The sequence below is a fragment of the Colius striatus genome, chromosome 10, assembly GCF_028858725.1.
Source record: "Colius striatus isolate bColStr4 chromosome 10, bColStr4.1.hap1, whole genome shotgun sequence".
Taxonomy (NCBI): domain Eukaryota; kingdom Metazoa; phylum Chordata; class Aves; order Coliiformes; family Coliidae; genus Colius; species Colius striatus.
Window position 1 is genome coordinate 21,079,598 of NC_084768.1, and position 20,522 is coordinate 21,100,119.

At 43.9% G+C, this 20,522-nt stretch overlaps 1 protein-coding gene across 3 annotated transcripts in view; it reads left to right on the top strand.

Moving 5' to 3' along the window:
• The window catches only part of SMG7 (SMG7 nonsense mediated mRNA decay factor), a 53,898-nt gene extending 33,979 nt beyond the window's left edge, over positions 1 to 19,919 (top strand). For all 3 annotated transcript variants that reach the window (XM_062003375.1, XM_062003377.1, XM_062003376.1), the window contains exons 11-22: positions 2,336 to 2,406; positions 2,741 to 2,801; positions 3,458 to 3,577; positions 4,024 to 4,459; positions 8,180 to 8,324; positions 9,523 to 9,911; positions 10,634 to 10,999; positions 14,761 to 14,841; positions 15,452 to 15,611; positions 16,895 to 17,065; positions 17,149 to 17,300; positions 17,788 to 19,919. In XM_062003375.1, the coding sequence (XP_061859359.1) occupies positions 2,336 to 2,406; positions 2,741 to 2,801; positions 3,458 to 3,577; positions 4,024 to 4,459; positions 8,180 to 8,324; positions 9,523 to 9,911; positions 10,634 to 10,999; positions 14,761 to 14,841; positions 15,452 to 15,611; positions 16,895 to 17,065; positions 17,149 to 17,300; positions 17,788 to 17,901 (2,266 nt within the window). In that variant the 3' untranslated portion in view covers positions 17,902 to 19,919. The remainder of the gene's footprint in view (positions 1 to 2,335; positions 2,407 to 2,740; positions 2,802 to 3,457; positions 3,578 to 4,023; positions 4,460 to 8,179; positions 8,325 to 9,522; positions 9,912 to 10,633; positions 11,000 to 14,760; positions 14,842 to 15,451; positions 15,612 to 16,894; positions 17,066 to 17,148; positions 17,301 to 17,787) is intronic.
• The last annotated feature ends 603 nt before the right edge of the window (positions 19,920 to 20,522 follow it).

The following is a 20,522-nucleotide window of genomic DNA, read 5'->3' on the forward strand; positions in this document are numbered from 1 at the left end:
GCAATCCAATAAAGTGTTTCTGACCTGTAAGATGTTTCTTCAGATCAGAGTGACTGATGCTGACACACTTGAATGAGTATTTTTTTCTGGAATGGCCACCATGAGGAAAAGAGTGTGAAAACAGCTTGCTTAGTTGATCTTGTGTGGTGTGCTACTGTGGTTTCAGCTCTCTTGGCAGTGTGTGCTCTAAGATGTGATTCTAGCCAAGGTTCACATTTTCTGTACATTGATGTGTGGGGAGCAGGGTTCCCTATGACCTCAGTTTGCTAAATGAATAATGAGATGCCCTCAAATGTGTGGAAAACCTAAAGCCCATGCACTTTGAAAACCTGAAGGCAAGGTTAAGGAAAACAAGAGTTCACACATTGTTTTGAGATGGTAGTAAATATTGCTGTATGCATATTCTGAAGGAAAATCTTATACCAGTATTTTAATAAGGAATATAACTACTTGATATGAAGCAGTCCTTGCAGAAAGGAGATCCAAGCAGTAATTTGTGGAGTATCAAAATGAATCTTCAGGTATGAATGTGTATTTTGAGTTAGCCAGGATAGATCCTTCTGCCTATAAACTATCAGGCTCTCTTGAAAGAATATGTGTAGTGTTAAAACTGGTGTGATAATGTCACACAAAGGAGTTGTGAAGGGGAAGCAAAACAGCTGTAAAATGCAGAGATAAACTTGAAAAGAAAATTTAAGTACTGCTAAGATTTCTAAAAATGGACTTTAGTTGCCAATACATTTGTTGGCTCTAAAAAGTAAAGATGAGCATCCATTTTCCCCTGTTATTTCTAGGGATAAGAAGTTTATTTCTGTTGGAAGATCCTAACGAAAGTAATTCTTGGCAAACTACATACACCCCCCCCCCCCACCCCCCGTTTCATTGGCCTCTGTTGAGTAAGCTAATGACTGCTCTGTATTGTAAAGTCTTCCTTACTCTGAATTCCTATCCAGTTGTGCTTTTGGTTGAAGAAATAATCCTTATTCCTTTTTAAACTTTGTTGTCCCTACTATATGCTTATAATTTTTCTGTGTATGATTAATCCTACCCTACACTGAATGAGCATCTGGAATAGGGAGGAAACGTGTTTGCCTGGAGAAGCAGATGAATCTGTAGGCAAGAATTGGCTATGTCACATATTGGCTATGTCATTGGCTATGGCATGTGCTCTTTGGAAATGAGCTTCCCAAACCTGCCCTGTGGAAGCCACATTAGGTCTAGATTTTCACATGTATCCCTACATTGCTCTTCTTTAGGGATCTTTTATTATGAAATCTTGTTATTTCAAATGTTATACAGGAAGATTGCAACTTACTGTAGGTTGCACCAGACTTGCACTCTCCCTTTTCTCATCCTTCTGTTCCTTGTCAATCATGGAAAGCAGCTATTGTTTACTTAACTGTAGAGAGTAAGCATAAAGATCATGTTTCCAGCCCCTGTGGCTGTGCAGGAAGGCAGCTGAGCTGAGGTGGATGTTGCATCCAATCCAGGTGCTGGATTGTGCCTGAAAGCCTTGCTGAGGGAGCACAGATTTGTTTCATGAACACTAAGCACAATGGGCACTTTGCAAAAGTAGTTTTCTGTTGCCTCCATGGCCTTGGTGTCCATCACTAGAGCAGAAGGAGGATGCTTAGGCTTTTGAGTTGGAGCTTTTAAAACCTAGGAGAGAGCAGCCTGTTGGTGGCAGTTACATGTGAAATGTTAACCTCCTCTGCAGTGAGCATTGCAATTCTCAATTCTTGAGTTGTTTCCTCCAGGGCCTTTGTAAAGAATTTTCAGTCATTGCTTGTACTGGTGCTGCCAGTGCAGGACATGTAGCCTGCCAGTTAACAGTTTAATGGTCTTACTCAGTGCAACCCTCACTTAGACCTTCTTATCTTCCTGCTGAATGTTTCAGTGCTGCAGTATTGCGTTAATGTTCACAGAACAGAAGTGCTTTTGCACAGTGATATCTTGATACCTTGTTTTGCTTCTCAACTAACACATTTATTGTGCCTTTAGAGCAGTCAGCTTTGGACTGCAAACAGGTGTCCTGCACTTTTCCTCATACTTCAGTTTTGTCCAGTGAAACTTCTTGCAGGCTTTCTGGCTTCCTGGATAATGAACACTATGCTGCAAGAGCCTGGCTGCCTTCTACCTTTAGAATGACTTCTCAAAAATAGGGTTTTTTTCAAGTCTTCTCCCTTACTCTTGAGGAAAACTTTACCTTTTCTTGGGAATCAAAGGATTGATGGAAGCTGTGACTGTGTAACAGAGCTCAGTGTCTTCTTGGTAAGGTGGTAGATTCCACATTTTGTAGTTTTCACTTACAGTTTGTCTGTTTTCTGGTTTGTAGTATATGGCCCTGGCTGATTTCTCTTCTAAACAGCTTCCAGCCTCATGAGGAAGATCTCTCCAATAATAATGGTAAGGCTACTTCTAGTCTATGCTGTAGAGAACTGGGAAGGATGCACATTTTTTCTGATGTTGTAGGGAACTGCAGTTGAAGAGCAAATCAGGGACCAAGTTGTCTTCTAGTGTAAGTTCATTTGAATAATTTGCAAATGTTGCTTTTTTTTGTGCCGAGCAGACTTTGCCCTACTTCAGCATTCCTAAACTCCTCAGAATGCAGGGTTGACCAGTATAGATGAGCATGTTAATAAAACACTTTATTATATATGGTGACATTGCCAAATTGCCTACTTACAATAGTGTACTCAATGCCTTCACACTTTCCTTATGTTCACTGTCTATTCAACAGCAACTCCCCTTCCAGAAGAATTTGAGTTGCAAGGATTCCTGGCTCTGAGGCCCTCATTCAGGTGGGTGACAGCCGAAGGAGACTGCTCTTGCTGATATCCCTATTTGATAAGACATTGACTGGTTATCTACAGTATCTTATTTAGGAATACTTACTGCTGTATGGATTGATGTAGGTATCTCTTTGAAACAACTATAATAGCCAATGTAGTAAAACTCTGGAGAAAGTCAGAAGCTTATAGTATTGCTCATGACTCTGGTTTTCTTTTGTATCTGCCAACTAGGAAATGGAAAGGGAAATATATAAGAAGTGAGGAGAGGAACACTTTTACATGAAAGCTGCTTGATGTGTGTTTGCCAATTATTTTTTCTACTCTGTTTCTCACTGTGTCCCTGTACCTAACATCATGCACAAATGCTGACTAAATATTAGATGCATTGACTCAGTTATTATTTTTGTGATTTTGATTATCACACAGATGTTTTCAGCCTTTTGGTTGTTTTAATAAACCCACCAAGACTCTTCAGTGTCAAATTCATCTTACCAGGAGGTAAACCCGTAAATGAGACATCTGCAATGAGCGTGTTTTGAATAGGATCTGGTGAAATTTCACAGCTTAGAGTAGATCAGTGCTGACCAGTTGTATTTTTTAAGGAATACAATGTTGCAGAGGGTAATTGTGTAACTATATTATTCCTTCTCCTATGTCTATACTAGGAACTTGGATTTTTCCAAAGGCCACCAGGCAATTACAGGAGATAAGGAAGGGCAACAGCGTCGGATACGGCAGCAACGTCTGATCTTCATAGGCAAATGGATTGCTGATAACCAGCCGAGGTAATTGCAAGTAGCTGCTTGCTGCTGGGAGCTTGGGCTATGCAGGAGTTGTCAGAGCTGAGCTTCATTTTTGTCACTAGTTGACACAGCAATTAGATATGTGAATGCAAGATGCTGTGAGCACTGATAAGATGTTCAGTGGGTCAACATGCCGTTGCTTCATCCACTAATCATGATAGGGAATGTGTTTGGAGTAAAGCATCATTTTTGAGGCCTATTTTAGCAATGACTGCAGGACAGCTAAATGGAAAGAGTAGTTGAAGTGGTAGCAAGAGCTTACATCATGCTAGAGAATGCCCTTAACTGGGAGATACGATATAACTTCTTCTTGTCTGGGTGAAGAGAAGTATAGAGATATGTTGACTTTGTGCCTTTATGACCTGAGGAAGTGGTTTACCCTGTGAAAAAACTATTGCCACTTGCTTTTCAATTTCTTTCTTTTTCAGGTTGATTCAGTGTGAAAATGAGGTAGGAAAGCTGTTGTTTTTGACGGAAATCCCAGAATTGTTACTAGAGGACCCTAATGAAGCCAAAGAGAGTCTGGCCTTGCAGGAAACATCTATTGCAGAGCCGCTGTCTACAGATGGGAGCCCTGGACTCAAATCAGTTCTATCCTCTGGCAGAAGCCTGAACAACAACTGTGATGCAGGAGAAAAACCAATGGTCACGTTCAAAGAGAACATCAAGCCACGGGAAATTAACAGAGAGCAGGGGCGAATCTATCCCCCTAAAGATGTAGGTAGGGAAAGACGGGACTACAGCAAAGGAATAGTAGCCAATAAGAACGATGGAAAGAAGGATAACAATAAAAGAAAGAACGAGACCAAGAAATGCGGCTTGGATAAGATGCAGGAAGCAGGAAAGCAGAATGTGGCAGTTCAGGTAAGCCTTTAGACAAAAGGAGTACTGTGTCTTGGGCAGTCTGATGTTCGTGTCAGGGCTGTTGCTGTTTGTGTACACTAGAGTCAAGGTCTCACTGTGGCCCTGCAGGTACAGCTAATGCACACCAGAAAAAAAGAAACATTTGTATCTCAAAGATCAGGTGTTAATCATGTTTGGGCCTCTGCCCTTTTCCTTGATGCTGTCTGAATTTGTTGGGGAGGAAAAGGTAGGGAACAATGAAAAGTGATTTTGCTATGTTAACTGTCTTAGAAACCAGACTTCAACCTGTTGTTCCGTCAGTTACTCAGGCTCCCAAGGCAGTTCTCATGGCCAGGTGTTAGTCATGCTCTTGGTCTGCTATGAAGGAACTGTCTACTCTGCACTTTTGGTTCAGTTAACTTGTGTACAGTCAGTAGATTGAACATGTTATGTGGAGTATGATCCTCTGTACTGTGCATGCAGTCAGGTGGCCCTCTGTGGAAGTAAGGAACACCACACTGTTTAAACCATAATTCTGTGCCCAGATGCTTACTCAAAATTGTTGGTTTGGACATCAGCTGCTCTTTTCTCAGTCATATTTTCTCAGCATGCTTTCTGTCCTCTATTTCTGTGAGCACCGTGTAGAAAAATTAGTACCTTGTAAGTAAATAGTGAATTTATTGGTCTGACTTCTATTGAGTTGCAGTAAATAAGGGTGTAGAGTTTCAGGGTTGATCTGATCTGTACCTGGATAGTTTGACTGCATCTCAGTCGTTCCCTGATGAGGCATTTAATGATAGTGATGGAGACTCTATTGTTTCCTGAGAGAAACTGTGTCAGTTCTTCACTGTTCTTGCAAGTGGAAATTGTTTCCTAATGCACTTAATCTCCCTTGCCTCTGTGTAAGCCTATTACTGCTTCTCAGGACAGGTCTGGAGAATAATTTTTAAGTCTTCCTCTTTGCAACTGCTCTGAAGGCCTGTGTAAATGAGGTCTTGTTTGGCCTAGGCTATACAAACGAGTTCTTACCCTCTTTTCAGCTTGTGTTGTTAGGACTCTTGGATCATTCTTTTTGTTTTCCTCCTGGTTATTTGCTATTAAACATCATTATTACAAAAGGAAAGGACTGAACTGTCAAAAGTTGTTCAGTTGGTCAGTTGTTCAGGAGATCCTACCAAGGCTGGGTAAGGGGGAGCAGCCTACAGAAACCATGTGGCAATTGTTCATGAGTCACTGAAGAGTCTGGTATCTGAAAAACAACTTAGGTAGGTGAGTTAGAATAGCAAGTTTCTTATTTATTTGTTGAACACATCTGGAGTGTGGTTGTAGGCCTGAGCACAACTCCCAATTTCTGTGTTTGTGGTTCTGGCCTGCAAAATAAGGACTTGAGGCTGACAAAACCCACTGGATCTTCTAAGAAATGGGGGGGGGGGGGGGTTTTGGATAGAGAAAATACTTGAACCCAGCTGATTTATCAGAAATTTGCTTATCTTAGTCTTAAGAAATAACAAAGCTAGGAAAAAACTTATTTCAAGCCCAGCTGTAGGAGAATCTGTTCTGATGTAGTTGGTCACCTTTCGTCTCCTGTTTAATAGAAATTGTTGACTTTTTAGTTCCATTAGCTATATTTGTTATTACAACTGATTCAATGAAGTGCCTCTTCTTTTATATAGTTTGATGGACTTGTTTATCCAGATCTACTCCAGAATGTGGGGAGGTTTTGCTTCCTGCACACTGAGGAGAAATCAGTGTACTCACTGGTGGTCTTAGTGCTGTGCTTTGGGTTGCCTGGAAATTTCAGACATTATCTCTTCTGTAGTTCATTGCCTTTGGAAGCCTAAATGCTACAAATATTGCAGCTCCTACTTAGCAAAAGTGTTAAGAATGTTTTACAGAAGTTATTCGTCCTGTTTCGCAGATAAGTTGTGTGCTCAGGTGGAATTATGAAAGTGTGACATAGATTGAATTTCTGCTGTCTAGGAAGAACAATGTTGAGTGCCAAGGAAGGTTTAATGCAGACTTACTCAAGGTGTAATGTACTCTTTAAACGGTCACTGGGATGAAATGGAGCTTCTCTTGAGCACCACGTGGAAGTCCTCAGGGCCATATGGGGAGGTGGTAGCATTAACACTTCTGAAGTGAGGTCAGGTTGAAGCAGGGAAGCAACTGAAATGTCTCAATTTTAGCTATTTAGCTGTTAAAAGTTAACTATAAATCAAGCAGGATGGAGTGGAGCATTTCTTTTGGAAGCCACCTTTGGAAATGTGTGACAGCAGCTTTGAGTTTGATGGGCTAGAGCTCAGATTTTGAAATCCCACAGCAGGAAGAGTGTCTGAATTCTCTGACACTGATATAAAAGAATGATAGCTCTCAGTATGGGTTATAAAAATGTTTGACTCAATGTAGAGAAAAGAAGAATTCAGCATGGTATATGTTGAATATATAGGAACGTGATGAAGGACAAAGGTGGGCAGTGAATGGCTGTGACATGAGCAGGGACTGCCTCATCCATGGTGCTTAGCATCAGCCAGATCCCAGAGGGGGAGTTCTCTCCCAGCTTTTTCTAGTGGGAGATTAAAAATACACCCACACCTCCCAGTCTTAAGATCTACTTTTTTTAATTCAACTAAAAAAAAAAATGAACTACAGTCCCATAATTATTAAATGGGGAAATTCAGAAGGTTTTGAAAAAGAACTGAAGAAAGTGTTTGAATGCATCTGACCCCTTAGCACTGTGTTTTGGCAGAAAACACCTGCCCTCTAACTGCTTCCAACTCCGCAGCACGAAGCGTTAAATAAACTCCCCACGGTTTTGGTTGGTTTGGTTTGGATTTTTTTTTAGTTTGGTCCCTGATAAAACCCTTTCTTTCACTCACCTTTGAGGCTTGGCATCAGGTCTGCTCCTGGGCCCTTTCTGTATTGCCCAGGTTCCTTGCTTGCTGTCTTTTTCCTGCCTGCTCCATCTTGCATTCCAGGCAGTTCTGCCGAGCTGAACAGAAAGGGAAAGTAGTCTTCCCCTCTGTCTTCCTCTCCAGGAAGACCCAGACCGCAGCAGGCTCAGAATCAGGTAAACATTACATTACATTCTTCTCTCTGCCTTTAATTGGTGCAGCTCTTTTAACGGAACATACAGCAGTTACACAGTAAACTGAAAGAGGTTAAACACTTCTGCTATTTGTCTTGTATACTCTTGGTCAAAAGAATTTCATTATATGCAGGAATTTGTGCATATATACATCACCATATAGATTAGGCTGAAAGAATTCCCTAGGAAAGAAGGTGGTAGTGTTTGTTTTTTAAGGCACTGCAGGTAAGTAGCATGAGTTAGGCTGAAGCAGTGCCCTAGGACAAGCATGATAGCATCTGCACTTTCTGTTTTGAAGATGCTGCAGCTGAGCAGCATGCTAAGTTCTTTCTATGGTCTGAGGATATTATGATGGCTGCTTCCCATGCTCTTGCTAGAGAAGGAGCCTGTCACAATGTTCTTGGAGTTCAATGTTCTTATTCTGCCAAAATATCCTTAGAGTGCTGTTGTGAGGCAAAGAATGCCTGAGGACAGGCAGGGTACCCTGCCTGAGGCCAGTGAGGAGGGAACTAGGTTCCTGTGTTCCAGTCCTTTCCCAGTTACTTAGGGAAAAGAAAATAATCTCCCAGTCTGGGAGTTCATTTTTTGGCTTGAGACATGATGTGGACAATTACAGGAGAAGTTATCTGATTTCTTCTTTCTTTCTTTTGCATTAGGTGAAATCCCAGACAGAGATGAGGAAGACTCCGGTGTCTGAAGCCAGGAAAACACCTGTAACTCAGACTCCAAGTCAGGCCAGCAGTTCTCAGTTCATCCCCATTCATCACCCAGGAGCCTTCCCTCCCCTTCCTAGCCGGCCAGGTAATTTGTGTCATTCTTCTGAAGTGCAGTTTACTGTTGACTTACAAAGGAAATCCTGTAATAGTGGTTGTTACAGCCTCCCAAGATAGTTTGATGAATGTGCATTCTTATGTTGAGAATCTTACAAATAGTAAAGAAGGGGCATAAAGGAACTGAAACAATATAACTTATGCTTTAGAATCAAGGTATGTTGTGAAGTCTACCACCTTCCTTCTTAGTTAGAGGGTGGGAGATCATGGAACTTCACAGGAGACTGTTTGTGTAGTTAGTTAAACATGACAAAGTCTTCTCCTAGCACAAGATGAGATATATTCTGTATGTGTAGGGCTCAATTACAAAAGATCAATCACACTGCCTCCTTCTTTTGTAGTGGTGTTCATGTTTCAAGCTGTAATTTGTCTGGTCTTATTTGCTGTTGTTGCTGCCTTGTGTGTCCCCATTTTGTTGTGGAACGTTCCTGTCGTACCTTGCTGTCTGTGTTTGCTCAAAAAATAACTGGAAGCTGTATCTTTCCCGCAGCTGTTAAATGTAGCTACTCAATAGAAATTAGAGGGCCATCTTCCCTGTCCCAAAGTCAGCATAAAATCTGTCCTGTGAGACACAGAATTAAAGCTTGCCTTCCAAACCTGGCATTTCAGTGAGCTACAGGAAAGAAATTGATCTTGCGGATATGGGGATTTGTTTGCTTACCATCTGTCTCTATCTAAATTGATCCAGAGACTGGTGATCCTCTGGGAGGAGGCAGTAGACTTATTGATTGCTTCCATCCATTGCTCTAGAAGTTTAATCCCTGAAAGTGTGTGTGTTTGAGGGGGAGGGAACACTGCGGGTAAAGCATCAAAACCCCCAAAATGGCAAAGGAAAAAGGTAGTGGGGTGGTGGGAAAAGTAGGCAGATGGAGGTGTGTGTTTGGGAAAACATGACTCTCCCAGATACTGCCCTGGCTGTCTGTTATCAGTGCCTGGAGTATTGCAAGAAAACTTGAGAATAGACTCTGAATCCCCCTGTGATTGCAGCCATGTACCTGCAAAGGTGAGAAAGGACATTATAGTGCATGTATGCAAACTGATGTGTCCTGTTCTCATGGTCTAGATGAGCAAAATAAGAGGAAGAAAACCTCCAACCCACTAAATGTTTTCTGGAGGGAGCCATCTGATCTGCTAAATTGCAATTAAAGGTGCATTTTTGCCTTTTCCAGGATTTCCACCTCCAACCTACGTGGTCCCCCCTCCTGTGGCTTTTTCCATGGGCACGGGCTACACTTTCCCAGGTGGTGTTTCTGTCCCAGGAACCTTCCTCCAGCCCACAGCTCACTCACCTGCAGGAAACCAGGTGCAAGGTGGGAAACAGTCCCACATTCCTTACAGCCAGCAACGGCCCTCTGGACCGGGGCCAATGACCCAGGGACCTCAGCAAACACCACCTCCTTCCCAGCAACCCCTCTCATCTTTACCAGCTCAGGCAACAGCACAGTCCGCAAGTCAGTTACAGGTCCAAGCTCTGGCCCAGCAACAGCAGCAGCAATCCCCTACAAAAGCTGTGCAAGGCCTGGGGAAGAGCCCACCTCGCCACTCTGGATTCCAGCAGGTAAACTCAACTAATGCAATGTGCTAAGCTTCATTTAAAAATAAATGGCAGCATTCAAGACACAGTTCTGCTTTACCTTTTCAAAAGTGTTGTTAAAGGCTTTGGTGAGGAATTTTGATCTATGAACTTGTGGGCAGATTTGGAAAAGGGATGAAGTTTAGTGGGTGTGACTTGGTAACTGAAAGGAAGGTATCTACTGGAATGGGAAGATGGTTATCTGTTTTCTGTGTGTTTCTGTTTACAAGATGTGAAGGTTGTATTTCTGATCAGGTATCTCTAGAAAGTTTTCTTGTGTGAGTAATAAGGACTGAGTCCAAACCTTCACCTGCACTCTGCTTTTGACTAACTAGGTTGTAGTGTCAGTTTTCTCACAGCCCTTAGTTTTATGCTCACGTCATGCTGGAGAAAATCTCCCTTCTGGCTTGTGTGGACTTGATAGTGAGACCCTCCTGCTGTTGTAGGCAGCAAAATGCTGTCTAAGTACCTTAGTACAAGGATTTTAAGGTACTGGATTAGAGTAAGGATTATACTTGGCTGTTAGCATAAAGCTTGAGTAGAGAGTATTAGATGCCTTTCCAGACTGTGCATTTTAGTGAATAACACAGCAAATCAGAATGTTCAGGGAGTGTCTATCACAAGTGAGCCAGGCTGAGTGTTTGAATGCACTTAGGTGTTCTGTGATTGTTGCTACCCCCTGGTGAAATCATGCGTCTCTGCCTCAGTATTCACAGACAGACTCATCAAAGCAGCTCTGGAGTCCACCTCAAGTCCAAGGCTCACTGGGGAAGATCATGCCTGTAAAGCAGTCCTATTACCTGCAGGCCCAGGACCCTCTGAAATTATTTGAACAGTCATTACAGCCTCCTGTGATGCAACAGCAACCTCTGGAGAAAAAAATGAAGCCTTTCCCAATGGAGCCATATAACCAGAACCCCTCAGAAGTCAAGGTGCCAGAATATTACTGGGACTCTTCCTATGGCATGACTGACAACAGGGTAGTGGCACAGCAGTCCAACATGGACCGCAGGGGAAAACGACAAGGAGTCTTCCGCCCAGAGCAGGATGCTGTCTCCAGGATGACCTTTGAGGTAAAAATCTGTGCTGTAAGTGGTGAAAAATGGTGAGGCTCTAGTATTCCTGACAAGTACAGGAGTTCCCCTGTTTCAGAAATGCCTTGTAGTCTCAGTAGGTCTGTGTAAGCCTGTTTGGTAGGGAGATGGGTTATCAGTAAGCGGAGTTCCGGCAAATAGCCGTTTTAGTTGGCTGCGTGTAGGATCCAGCTCTTAAAGATTTGATTTTAAGTCAGTGGAAGTCTTTTTGAATGTAGATGTGACATTGATCTCTGCACTGATTCTGTCAGGTGGAGAAACATGGCAGCTGATGGTTTTGGGGAAGATTCTTGTCTGGCAACTGATGAATGCCATCCCAATATTTGCAGTTGAATTATTACCCTTTAGGTGACACTTAACACCCATGTAGTATCTTGAGTATGTTGAATGGCTGAGGCTAAAATAGGCAGACTGGGGTTGGAAATGGAGGATGGTAGGAGCAATCTTGTCTTGAGTGATTTTGTTTGTTTGTTTTTCCTGCAAATCCCACCACACAGCAAGAGAGCTGAACAACTTCCTCAGCTCTCGATTGCACTAATGGAATACTGTTCATGCAGCTGTGCTTCCTGTTGCTGTTTATAAAACCTGCAGTCTTTGTTATTTATTAACAGTCCTGGAATTGTCTGAGAGTGCTTTTGGTGGTGTTTATAAGGAAATTTAAACAGAGGCCTCTTTAGACTTTTGGTTGGTTATGGCTCTGTAAATGCACTTGGAATTGTCAGCAGGTCAGCTGAGATCACTTGGCCTATCCTTCAGAGAGAAAAGCCAGACAATATACAGGAGTCTGTCTCTACTCTGGTGTCAGACTGTGGTTTTCAGCTGGAGATGGGGTCAAAGCCTTGTTCTCATCCCTAAAAGGGAAGCATTGCCTTGATGCATGCACAGTGCACGTTGGCCAGAGCTGTGCCTGTGATACTTGCGTTTTAAGCAGCCCTCACAAAAGTCAAGACGTCAAGTTGGACCAGTGCTCTGCGGGGTGTTTTGGCCCCATAGTCTGGTCAGTGGTATGTTGGCATGGCAGCCATTAGCAGTGGAAGTAAGTCTCATGGGATTTAAACTCCACAAATAGAGGAAGGAAGAAGATGCAAAGGTAATTTTACTTGAAAGCTGAGTTAGTCACAGGTCAGCTATAGAGGACTGCTTGTAGGATTTCGTGTTCCTCATCCTTGAGTGTGAGAACAGGGGCAGTGTTTGATGTCACTGTGATGGGAAGCCCATGCTCCACTCATGAGCAGGAGCTGCTCCTTGCTCCCCTCAGGTGCGTTAGGCACATGGTTAGTCATGTCCTCCCCTCAGCCTTTTCTCTCCCTATACCTCAACACACTGGTGCTGGCTGCTGTCTCACTCGCCCTTCTGCATGCTGCTTGCTACCTTCCTCTTGCTGTTTTCTCTTGGTCTGCTGTGGCTTAGCCTCTCCTCTTGCTGTTCCCTCTTCTGCCTTCTGTTGTCTCACTGTGCTCATTTCTGTCACTAGGACCCCAAGAGCTCCCCTCTGCTTCCTCCGGACCTGTTAAAGAGTCTGGCTGCCTTGGAGGAGGAGGAAGAGCTGATTTTCTCTAATCCTCCTGATCTTTACCCAGCTCTGCTGGGGCCTCTCGCCTCTCTTCCTGGACGAAGCCTCTTTGTATGTATTTGATGTAATACTGCTGCTTCTCACTCTTAACTGGCCTCTCTCTCTTCTGTGAAATGATAAGAAAAGTGAAATTCCTTCTCTCCCTAATCCCTCCTTGTCCTCCTGCCTCACCCTTGAGCTAGTCTTCATGCAAGAGTCCAGACCAGCTGAAGGCTTGGGGTGTAGCTCTTGGGCTGAATCCAGGCCTGCTACTTTCGTCAGAGATCAGAATATCAGTGGGGTTTCTTGTAAGTACAGTCCCCAGTAGAGACACTGGTGCATCATTAAGTGCGCTTGCTCTCCTGCAGTTGCATGGGGGAGCAACCCACGGATTCAGCTGTGGGTAGTCATCAGAACAAGTGTGGCTTATTATATATAATCTGCATATAAAATTCCATAAAGGCAGGGGAAAGCTGCTCTACTAAAATGCAGAGGAGACTGTAAGAGAGCAAGGTGGCTGTGGAAGAAAATTGCAAGCAACTGGCTAAATAATTGGTTACTCCTATAGAAATACAGTCATTTTTGACAGACTGAGAAATACTTTTTTTTCCCCTACACTTATGTGTTAAAACCTTCCTTATTCATGAGCTGGAGGATCTTGGAGCTGCTGAATTTGTAAATTGCCCTTGAAAATGCAATATGCCTTTGTAGAATGGCTAAAAGCACGTTCATTAAATACTGCTGTTTCAGATTAGTAGCAATAACAAAGAAGAGTTATTTATGACTCTTCTCATAATCTCTGATTAAGTCTATTCCTCAACTATATTACATGCCATCCCAAGGAGCCAGTAGCAAAATAGACACCCATTTGTGTCTCATTAGATACCTTTGAGAAACTAATAGCTGCTTCTCCAGCAGCTTCCTTTGAAGCTCCTACTGTTGCTGTCTGCTGACAAATGGAAGGAAATTCTTCTCTGTGCAAGTTGTGTGGATATGCAGAGTGTGAATTTTGTCTGCCTTTTAAAATGAGCTTTCAGAGTAATGAGTTGGCACTTGGAAAATCTGACAAGCTAAGAGCTGCCTGCCAAGAAAATGAGGCTGTTTGTCTGAACAGGATAAAAGCAAAGACATGCCAGATATTGAGTCCATGTTAAAGAGAAAGCGACGCTAGTTCGGGTTTGTGTTGCTTGAACAATAAATTTAGAAACATCTGATATGCTAAGGTGGTATGAGTGCAAGAGAGCTTTTACTTGGAACAAGACTACAGCTTTCATTTTGGATCACACAGAGTTTTACTTAGGGCTTCACTCGTTCCTTGGGTTGGTGATCCTGAGCCTAAGTTTGGTGGTGCTCATTGTCCACCTGCTGAGCTTTATCATTTTTCCTTGTTTTTTGTATTGATGTTAACTGATCCTATTTCTTCCCTAAATAGGCTTATTTCACAGATGCTTTATTTCCTTACTTGATCATAGTAGGAACCAAAAAGAATCGTGAGAAATACTCCATTGGAAATAGCAACTGTATCAGAGGGGGTGGTGTAACTGATGGAAAAGGTCATGGTCTGTAATATCTTCACATGGAATCCCAGGGGAGTTTTGGAACTCCTGTTTCAAACATTGTGGATGTATTTCATCCTCTCTACAGTCATTTAAAATGAAAATGAAAGCATGCTAAACAAAACTCAAACTGTTTAACCCAATTAAAAACGTCACAGTGCTTGGCTGCTCTTGCTGCTGAAGAATGTCATTATAGCAGGGATGCTCTCAAAACTGGAAAATATGACAGTAGCAATAGACAAGAGTCTAATGATGTTTGAAGGAGTCCTCTGCTCACTGGGAAGGATTCTGTCTCATTTGTACAAAGTTTTATTCAACAGTGAGTTGTTTTTTGGAGGGGCTCTCTGCTCTAGATATATCAGATAGTGTATTAGGATTTGAAAAGCTGACACTGGGAGTCTCAGCTGTCATGACTGTTGATTTTTAGATATTAATTACAACTGGTAGGGGTAATACTGATGTTCTGCATTTGTTAATTTGCTCCCTCTGGCCTCCAAGATGCTGGAGCTAAAATACAAGGAAGAGTTTTCAGTATGACCAAAACCACTGCTTTGGTTTGTGATGTAGCATACTTCCCTCCTGCCCACTGCACTCAACACTAACTCATCTTTTTCTCTTTTTGGTTTCTGAAGAAGTCCCTGCTGGAAAAACCATCAGAATTGATGTCTCAGTCATCATCCTTCCTATCCCTCAGTGGCTTTTCTCTTAATCAGGTAAGTGATGACCAGAGATTGCAGCCCTTTGCTTTTTGACCTTAGGATTAAACTAGGTGACATGGCAGAGATTCAGGGATATCCTTTAGTTCAAGCAGATCAGAAACCTGAAATAAACCCACGTGGGTGCCAAATTTCAGTCTGTATCAATAAGATTAGCTTTGCCTTTATTAGATGTCTTCCCAAATTCGTCCTAGCTATAGGTATGCAGTTGTATTCTTGAATCTTCTGGGTTCATGGGCCACTTGTTCATAGTAGTCTTGGAATTGACTGAAAAAGTGCATCTCAAAAATGTTCTGTGTAGGTTTGTATTTCCTGAGCAGTGACTTATCCATTCTCTTCCAGAGGACTGAGCACAGTCTTGATAGAATGTGTTTGAGTACTGGGAATGTAAAGAATTTGTGAAGGCATCGCAGTTCAGCCAGGAGAAATCTGTCCTGATTCAGAATGTGGTGGACTTCAATAAAATGGTCAAAGAGGAGAGAGGCTAGGGAGTGAAAAAGGAGTCAGGAGAATATTTTGAGCTGTAATTGTTTTCTTGGTACAGTCTCAGTGTCTGAAATAAATCTAGTACCTAAATTCTTATCTTCTTTTTTGTTTTGTTTTGCAGGAAAGATACCCAAATAATAGCATGTTCAATGAGGTGTATGGGAAAAACATGAATACCAGCACAAAAACAGAAGTCACCCCTTCAGTTGCCCATCAGGAGACTTCATTGTATTCTCTCTTTGAAGGGACTCCGTGGTCTCCATCCCTTCCAGCCAGTTCAGGTAATACTGCTGTGGTTTTCTTGTGTCTAGTGATTTTAAGAGGATTTAATTCTGAACGTGCTCCAAGGGAAGTGTAACTGGAAATAAAAAGACTTGCTTCACAAGGTGTCTGAAGATTTGTTTGCTTTTCTGTAGATGTCTTCAGCAATATGAGGCGATTCTGTAATTAATATAGCATAAGAACCTGAATTTTAATTGAAGTGGCTAAGCAGGATAAAAGTTGTAGGAGGTGTCAAATCCTGAAATCTCTTCAACTTAGATTCCTGACAAGCATTTGGGAGCAGAGCTTTAACTCAAACATCCATATACTTTCAGTGTTGCTTCAGAATGTAGATACTTGAAAGAGAGAAAAGGTATAGAAGTGAAGAGATTGGAGGAAAATGGCAGTGGTTGGGGGGTTAGGGTTTTTTGGGGTGGGGTTGGTTTTAGGGGGGAGTTACTGTTAAAAGTCTACAAAGCAAAACAGCTTTTTCCTTAGTAATTATCTCAAATGCATAAAACATAATTTATTATTTCATCCTCACTAGAAACTCGAGATGAGTGTGAGGGGAGAATCTTAAAATGCGAATGGATTTTAAATAACATCTGCACTGGTTGAGGTTTTTGGTTGCACCGAGACTTTTGCAGCCAACCAGGAATAAGTATTGTGGGTGAAATGGAAGGAGTTGCAAAGTGCTTTTATTCTAGCAGGACTGATGGCTCATATGCTTTCAGCTTTCTCTCCCTTCACCTTTTTTGTTCAAGATGGAATAGTCTCCTGCCACCCTGCTGTGCTGTGTTGTCTTCAGACATCTTTCTCTCCTGCAGACAGGCTTTTCTATGCTTGCTGTGCTCTTTCACTCAGTATTGGGTTATGGTCTGAATTGCTTTAAGAGTTATAAAAATGTAAAGCATTCACAGACCTGGGCCTTCAGTTGTGTAAACTTGCAAACTGCTCAAGATCTAATGTAATTTGTTAGTTCTAGGTTGTTGGTTATTGAAATTTGAGAAAGGTTCTTCAGGAACCATGGGGAAAACTCGCTTTGGCTAGCCAGCCCTCCTGGGTTTTGGTTTTCCTCCTAAGCACATGTTTGCATTAAACACAGCCATTCTGTTCTTGTATACGCACAAAAATTTTCACTCAGGATTCTTCCTTACAGTCTTGTAATGAAGGGAATAAAAAACTGACCTTCTGCACTGGAGAGCTGCATGATGGCACAATGTGCAGCAGCACTGAGAAATTAAAAACTTGGAGGCTCCTGATGTTTCTTTTGACCTTTTTCCTCTTGTGTTCTCATCACTAGATCATTCGACACCAGCCAGCCAGTCTCCTCACTCCTCCAACCCCAGCAGCTTGCCAAGCTCCCCTCCAACCCATAACCACAATTCTGTTCCTTTCTCCAACTTCGGACCTATTGGGACTCCAGACAACAGAGAGAGGAGAGTCGCAGATCGCTGGAAAACAGATAAGCCAGGCAAGTGCATGAGGCCAGCCAGTGGCCCTGCTGCTGCAGAGCTTTTGGTACGTTCCTTTCAACTTCTTTCTCTCCCATTTTAGCCATGGGAGGGTTTGGTCTGGACTATCTCCCAGCAACATCATCGTCTTCGGAGAGCAGTTGGCACCAGTCCAGTGCTCCCAGTGGCACCTGGGCAGCCCAAGGCCCTCCTGCCATGGAGGACTCTTCAGCTGTGCTAATGGAGAGCCTGAAGGTATGTTTGGCTGCAGCAGTGCTCAGGAATGGATGTTTATCTGGGAGGCTGGAAGATCCGGTGCTGGGCGTTAGCCTGTTGCAAGGCTCAGAGTTCAGTGTTGGAAAAGGAAGGTTTTCCTGTCAGATTCACTTACACAGGCAATGTGGGAGGTGTGACCAGTGCCGGATGATGTCATGGTTTTTCCAGTTCTTGCTGTTCTAGAATAGATTTGCATAACAAGACCAGGCCGGCAGAACTGGAAGAAATAACATTTGCTTTGACTAGTGTAAAGTTAGTAATCCTTAATGTGGGATGGATTTTGATGGTGATGAGGATTCAGGAGGAGCCTCCCTTCAGAAGGCCTTCTTTGAAGTCTGGATGGCTTTCATGATAAGCCAGGTACGAGTGATAAAGAGGGAGAATATAGAAAACTCTCTGCTTTCTCATCTATGAGGAGGGGGCTGCCTGACTCCTGGAGGTGCTAGTGTTGGCTGTTTGTTTTTAGTCCATCTGGTCCAGTTCCATGATGCACCCTGGACCCTCAGCCCTGGAGCAGCTGTTAATGCAGCAGAAGCAGAAGCAGCAACGCGGACAAGGCACCATGAACCCGCCGCACTGAGACAGAGGTGACGACCCTTGCAAACGAAGGCTCCATAAACCATGGCATGTTGGGTTTGCAGGACTGGCCCACACGGTCCTGTGCAGGTGGCAGCCCTCTCTTCTGTTCCTTGCCGTCAGGAGGGCGTAAGTGCTCCACCGACGCACTGAGTGTGCACAAAACGCCCGCAGCGCGAGGAAAACAACATCAGGATCTCTCCCATCCCTGGGCCCTCCGGAGGGAGAGAGGAACTGCTGTTTGTCTCACTCAGTGACCCGATATCACCGCCTCTCACCTTCGCCATCGTGCATGTCCCCAGCCACATGGGAAGCAAAAGCTGAGAATGAAAGGCAGATGGGAGAAGCCAATGAGAACTTTTAAATCCTTTTCCTCTCTTTGGGGAGATAAACTAGGAATCCATTAATGATTGCTTCGCTGACTGAGAATGTAGTTGAAATTTACTCCTAAACATCTTTATTACTATCTCGGTAGTAAGATCACACTGAATTCTTCCGTACACAGACGTGCTTCGTAGTCAGTGTGTAGCAATGAAAACCCCAGTTGCCGTTCTGGTCAGAGGCGGTTAGTGGCAAGATGGGGCTCTCTCCTGGGCTAGCGAAGGAGTTTCATGAAGGAGAGTCTGGCACTTGACACCACCCTTCACCCACGGGCTTTGGCCAGCCGACGGGTGGCTTAGAGACTCCAGCATGAAATGCCCTCCTCTCAGCAGGTGTTGGAGCCGTAACCAGTGATGTGGAGCATCGCAGTGCTCTGCTGGACAAGCCACTTAACTGCTATGGGGTTTTAAATTAATGTTTGATTCCTGTACGTTTTACTGTAGCATAGTGGCTAGCCCCACCAAGGGCAGGCTAGTCTGTGCATTCACAGCCTGACTCATTTTCATAGGTAGGTAGGAAGCTTTCAACGCTTTTTGGTTTGGGTTTTATTTTTTCTCTTTCTCTCTCCATCCTCTCGTCTTCACCAGACGCTTAGTAGTTTCATTACCAACATGCAGCATCTTGCAGGAAATAATCAGGGGTCCAGCAGGGCTGGGTAGAGCCGAGAGTCAGCCCTGGCAGCACCTCAGCTCCACAGAACACCCCTCATCCAGCTGCAGCCCCAAACTGTCTGCGCCAGAAGGAACCGCAAGGCGCCTGTGGACACGCGTGTGCGTAACCCTCACACGGAAGGAAGCAGAGTGCTGCTCATAGAGGAAAAGGTGCAGAAGGGAAAAAGAAAACATTTTTGTTTGCTATTTATTAGGGGGAAGGAAGACTGGAAGCTTCGTTAATGAAAAGGACAGCTTTTTTTGTTAGGTTTCCCAGGGAAGTTAAGGAAACAATCTCAACGTCCGTTTGCTGTGTTTAGCAGTAGGGGTTTGTGTGATGATTCAGGATCTCTGAGCTGGAAGTCAGCTGCAGAGCAAAAGCAAAGCACATGCAGGAGCCGAAGCGACACGAGCCTGGGCAGCCCCAAAGAACACAAAAAGGGAAGACGGAGGAGACCAGATTCCCCCACCCTGGGGGTACGAGCAGCTCCCCATGATCTCCACCTGAGCAACATCACTCTTCTCTGTGGCATTTCGAAGCTGTATTTCCTTTAAAAAGTCCAAAAAGGTGAAGTTCCCACTGGGTGGTCATCTGAACCGACCCCCCTGTCCTTCCTTCCCTCCAGCCCTCCCGGTTAGTGTCCTGAGCTGTGCACCCAGGCAGCTGCCACATTCCAGTGGTTGAACCCTCACTGACTTGCACCCCAGACGAGCTAACCAGGTTCTCCATCCCACTCTCGGCTGTGCCAGGGTCCCGGCTGCGCCAGGTCCCTGCAGCCGCACAGATCCACTTGTGCATGAGCCTCTGGCCTGGGGAATGCGCCCGGCCCTGGGCTGGGGCCACTCCCGGCCCCGGGGCAGCGAGGGAAGGAGCCCCCCACAGAAACTGGTTCGTGTCGTAAGCTTTTTTTGTGTTTTTTGTCTGTCTGTGCAAGAACTGCAGCTGCTGAAATCAGCTTTGCCTTTAATTAAACTATGTTCTCTCCATCCAGGTCTGTGTGTAGCGTTTATTTCCTGTGTGGCTTGGCTGCAGGCCTTTAAAAACGTGTTATTTTTTTCTGGAGATGTCAGAAAAAGGTTTGATTTTTGAGTTTGGTGGCTTTTTTCTATTTGAAAGAGAACTAAATAAATGGCAGAGATTCTGGCTTGGGCTCGGTGCAGATACTGGATCGTGGTTTTGTGCTGCCTGTGTGCAATGTGTTTTACCAAAACTATGGGATGGGAGGAGCTCATAAAGCTCTCTGGTTGCAATCTGAACCTGGTAGAGCACAGAGATTGGGAGGACATAGATCCTTGTGCTGTTGACCTGCCTGCAGATGTGGCTGTTGGTGGTTTGCAGCCAGCTGTTAAAAAGCAATCTTCAGAATGTGTGAAAGCCAGCTCCAGAGGTGTTCTGGTGTTGCACTGGCAGGTGTTCATTGTGTCCAGGCAATTCTTCAAGAGCTTCTCCTTTCAAATTCAATCTGGTATTTAGGTTATTGAGACCAGGGTTGTCCAGAGCTTGCACAATGGGATCTGAGGTGGAGAAATCACAGCTCTTTGAGGCTGGATGCTCTCAGTGGATGTTCTGAGGATGAGGCAGGGCAGATACCAG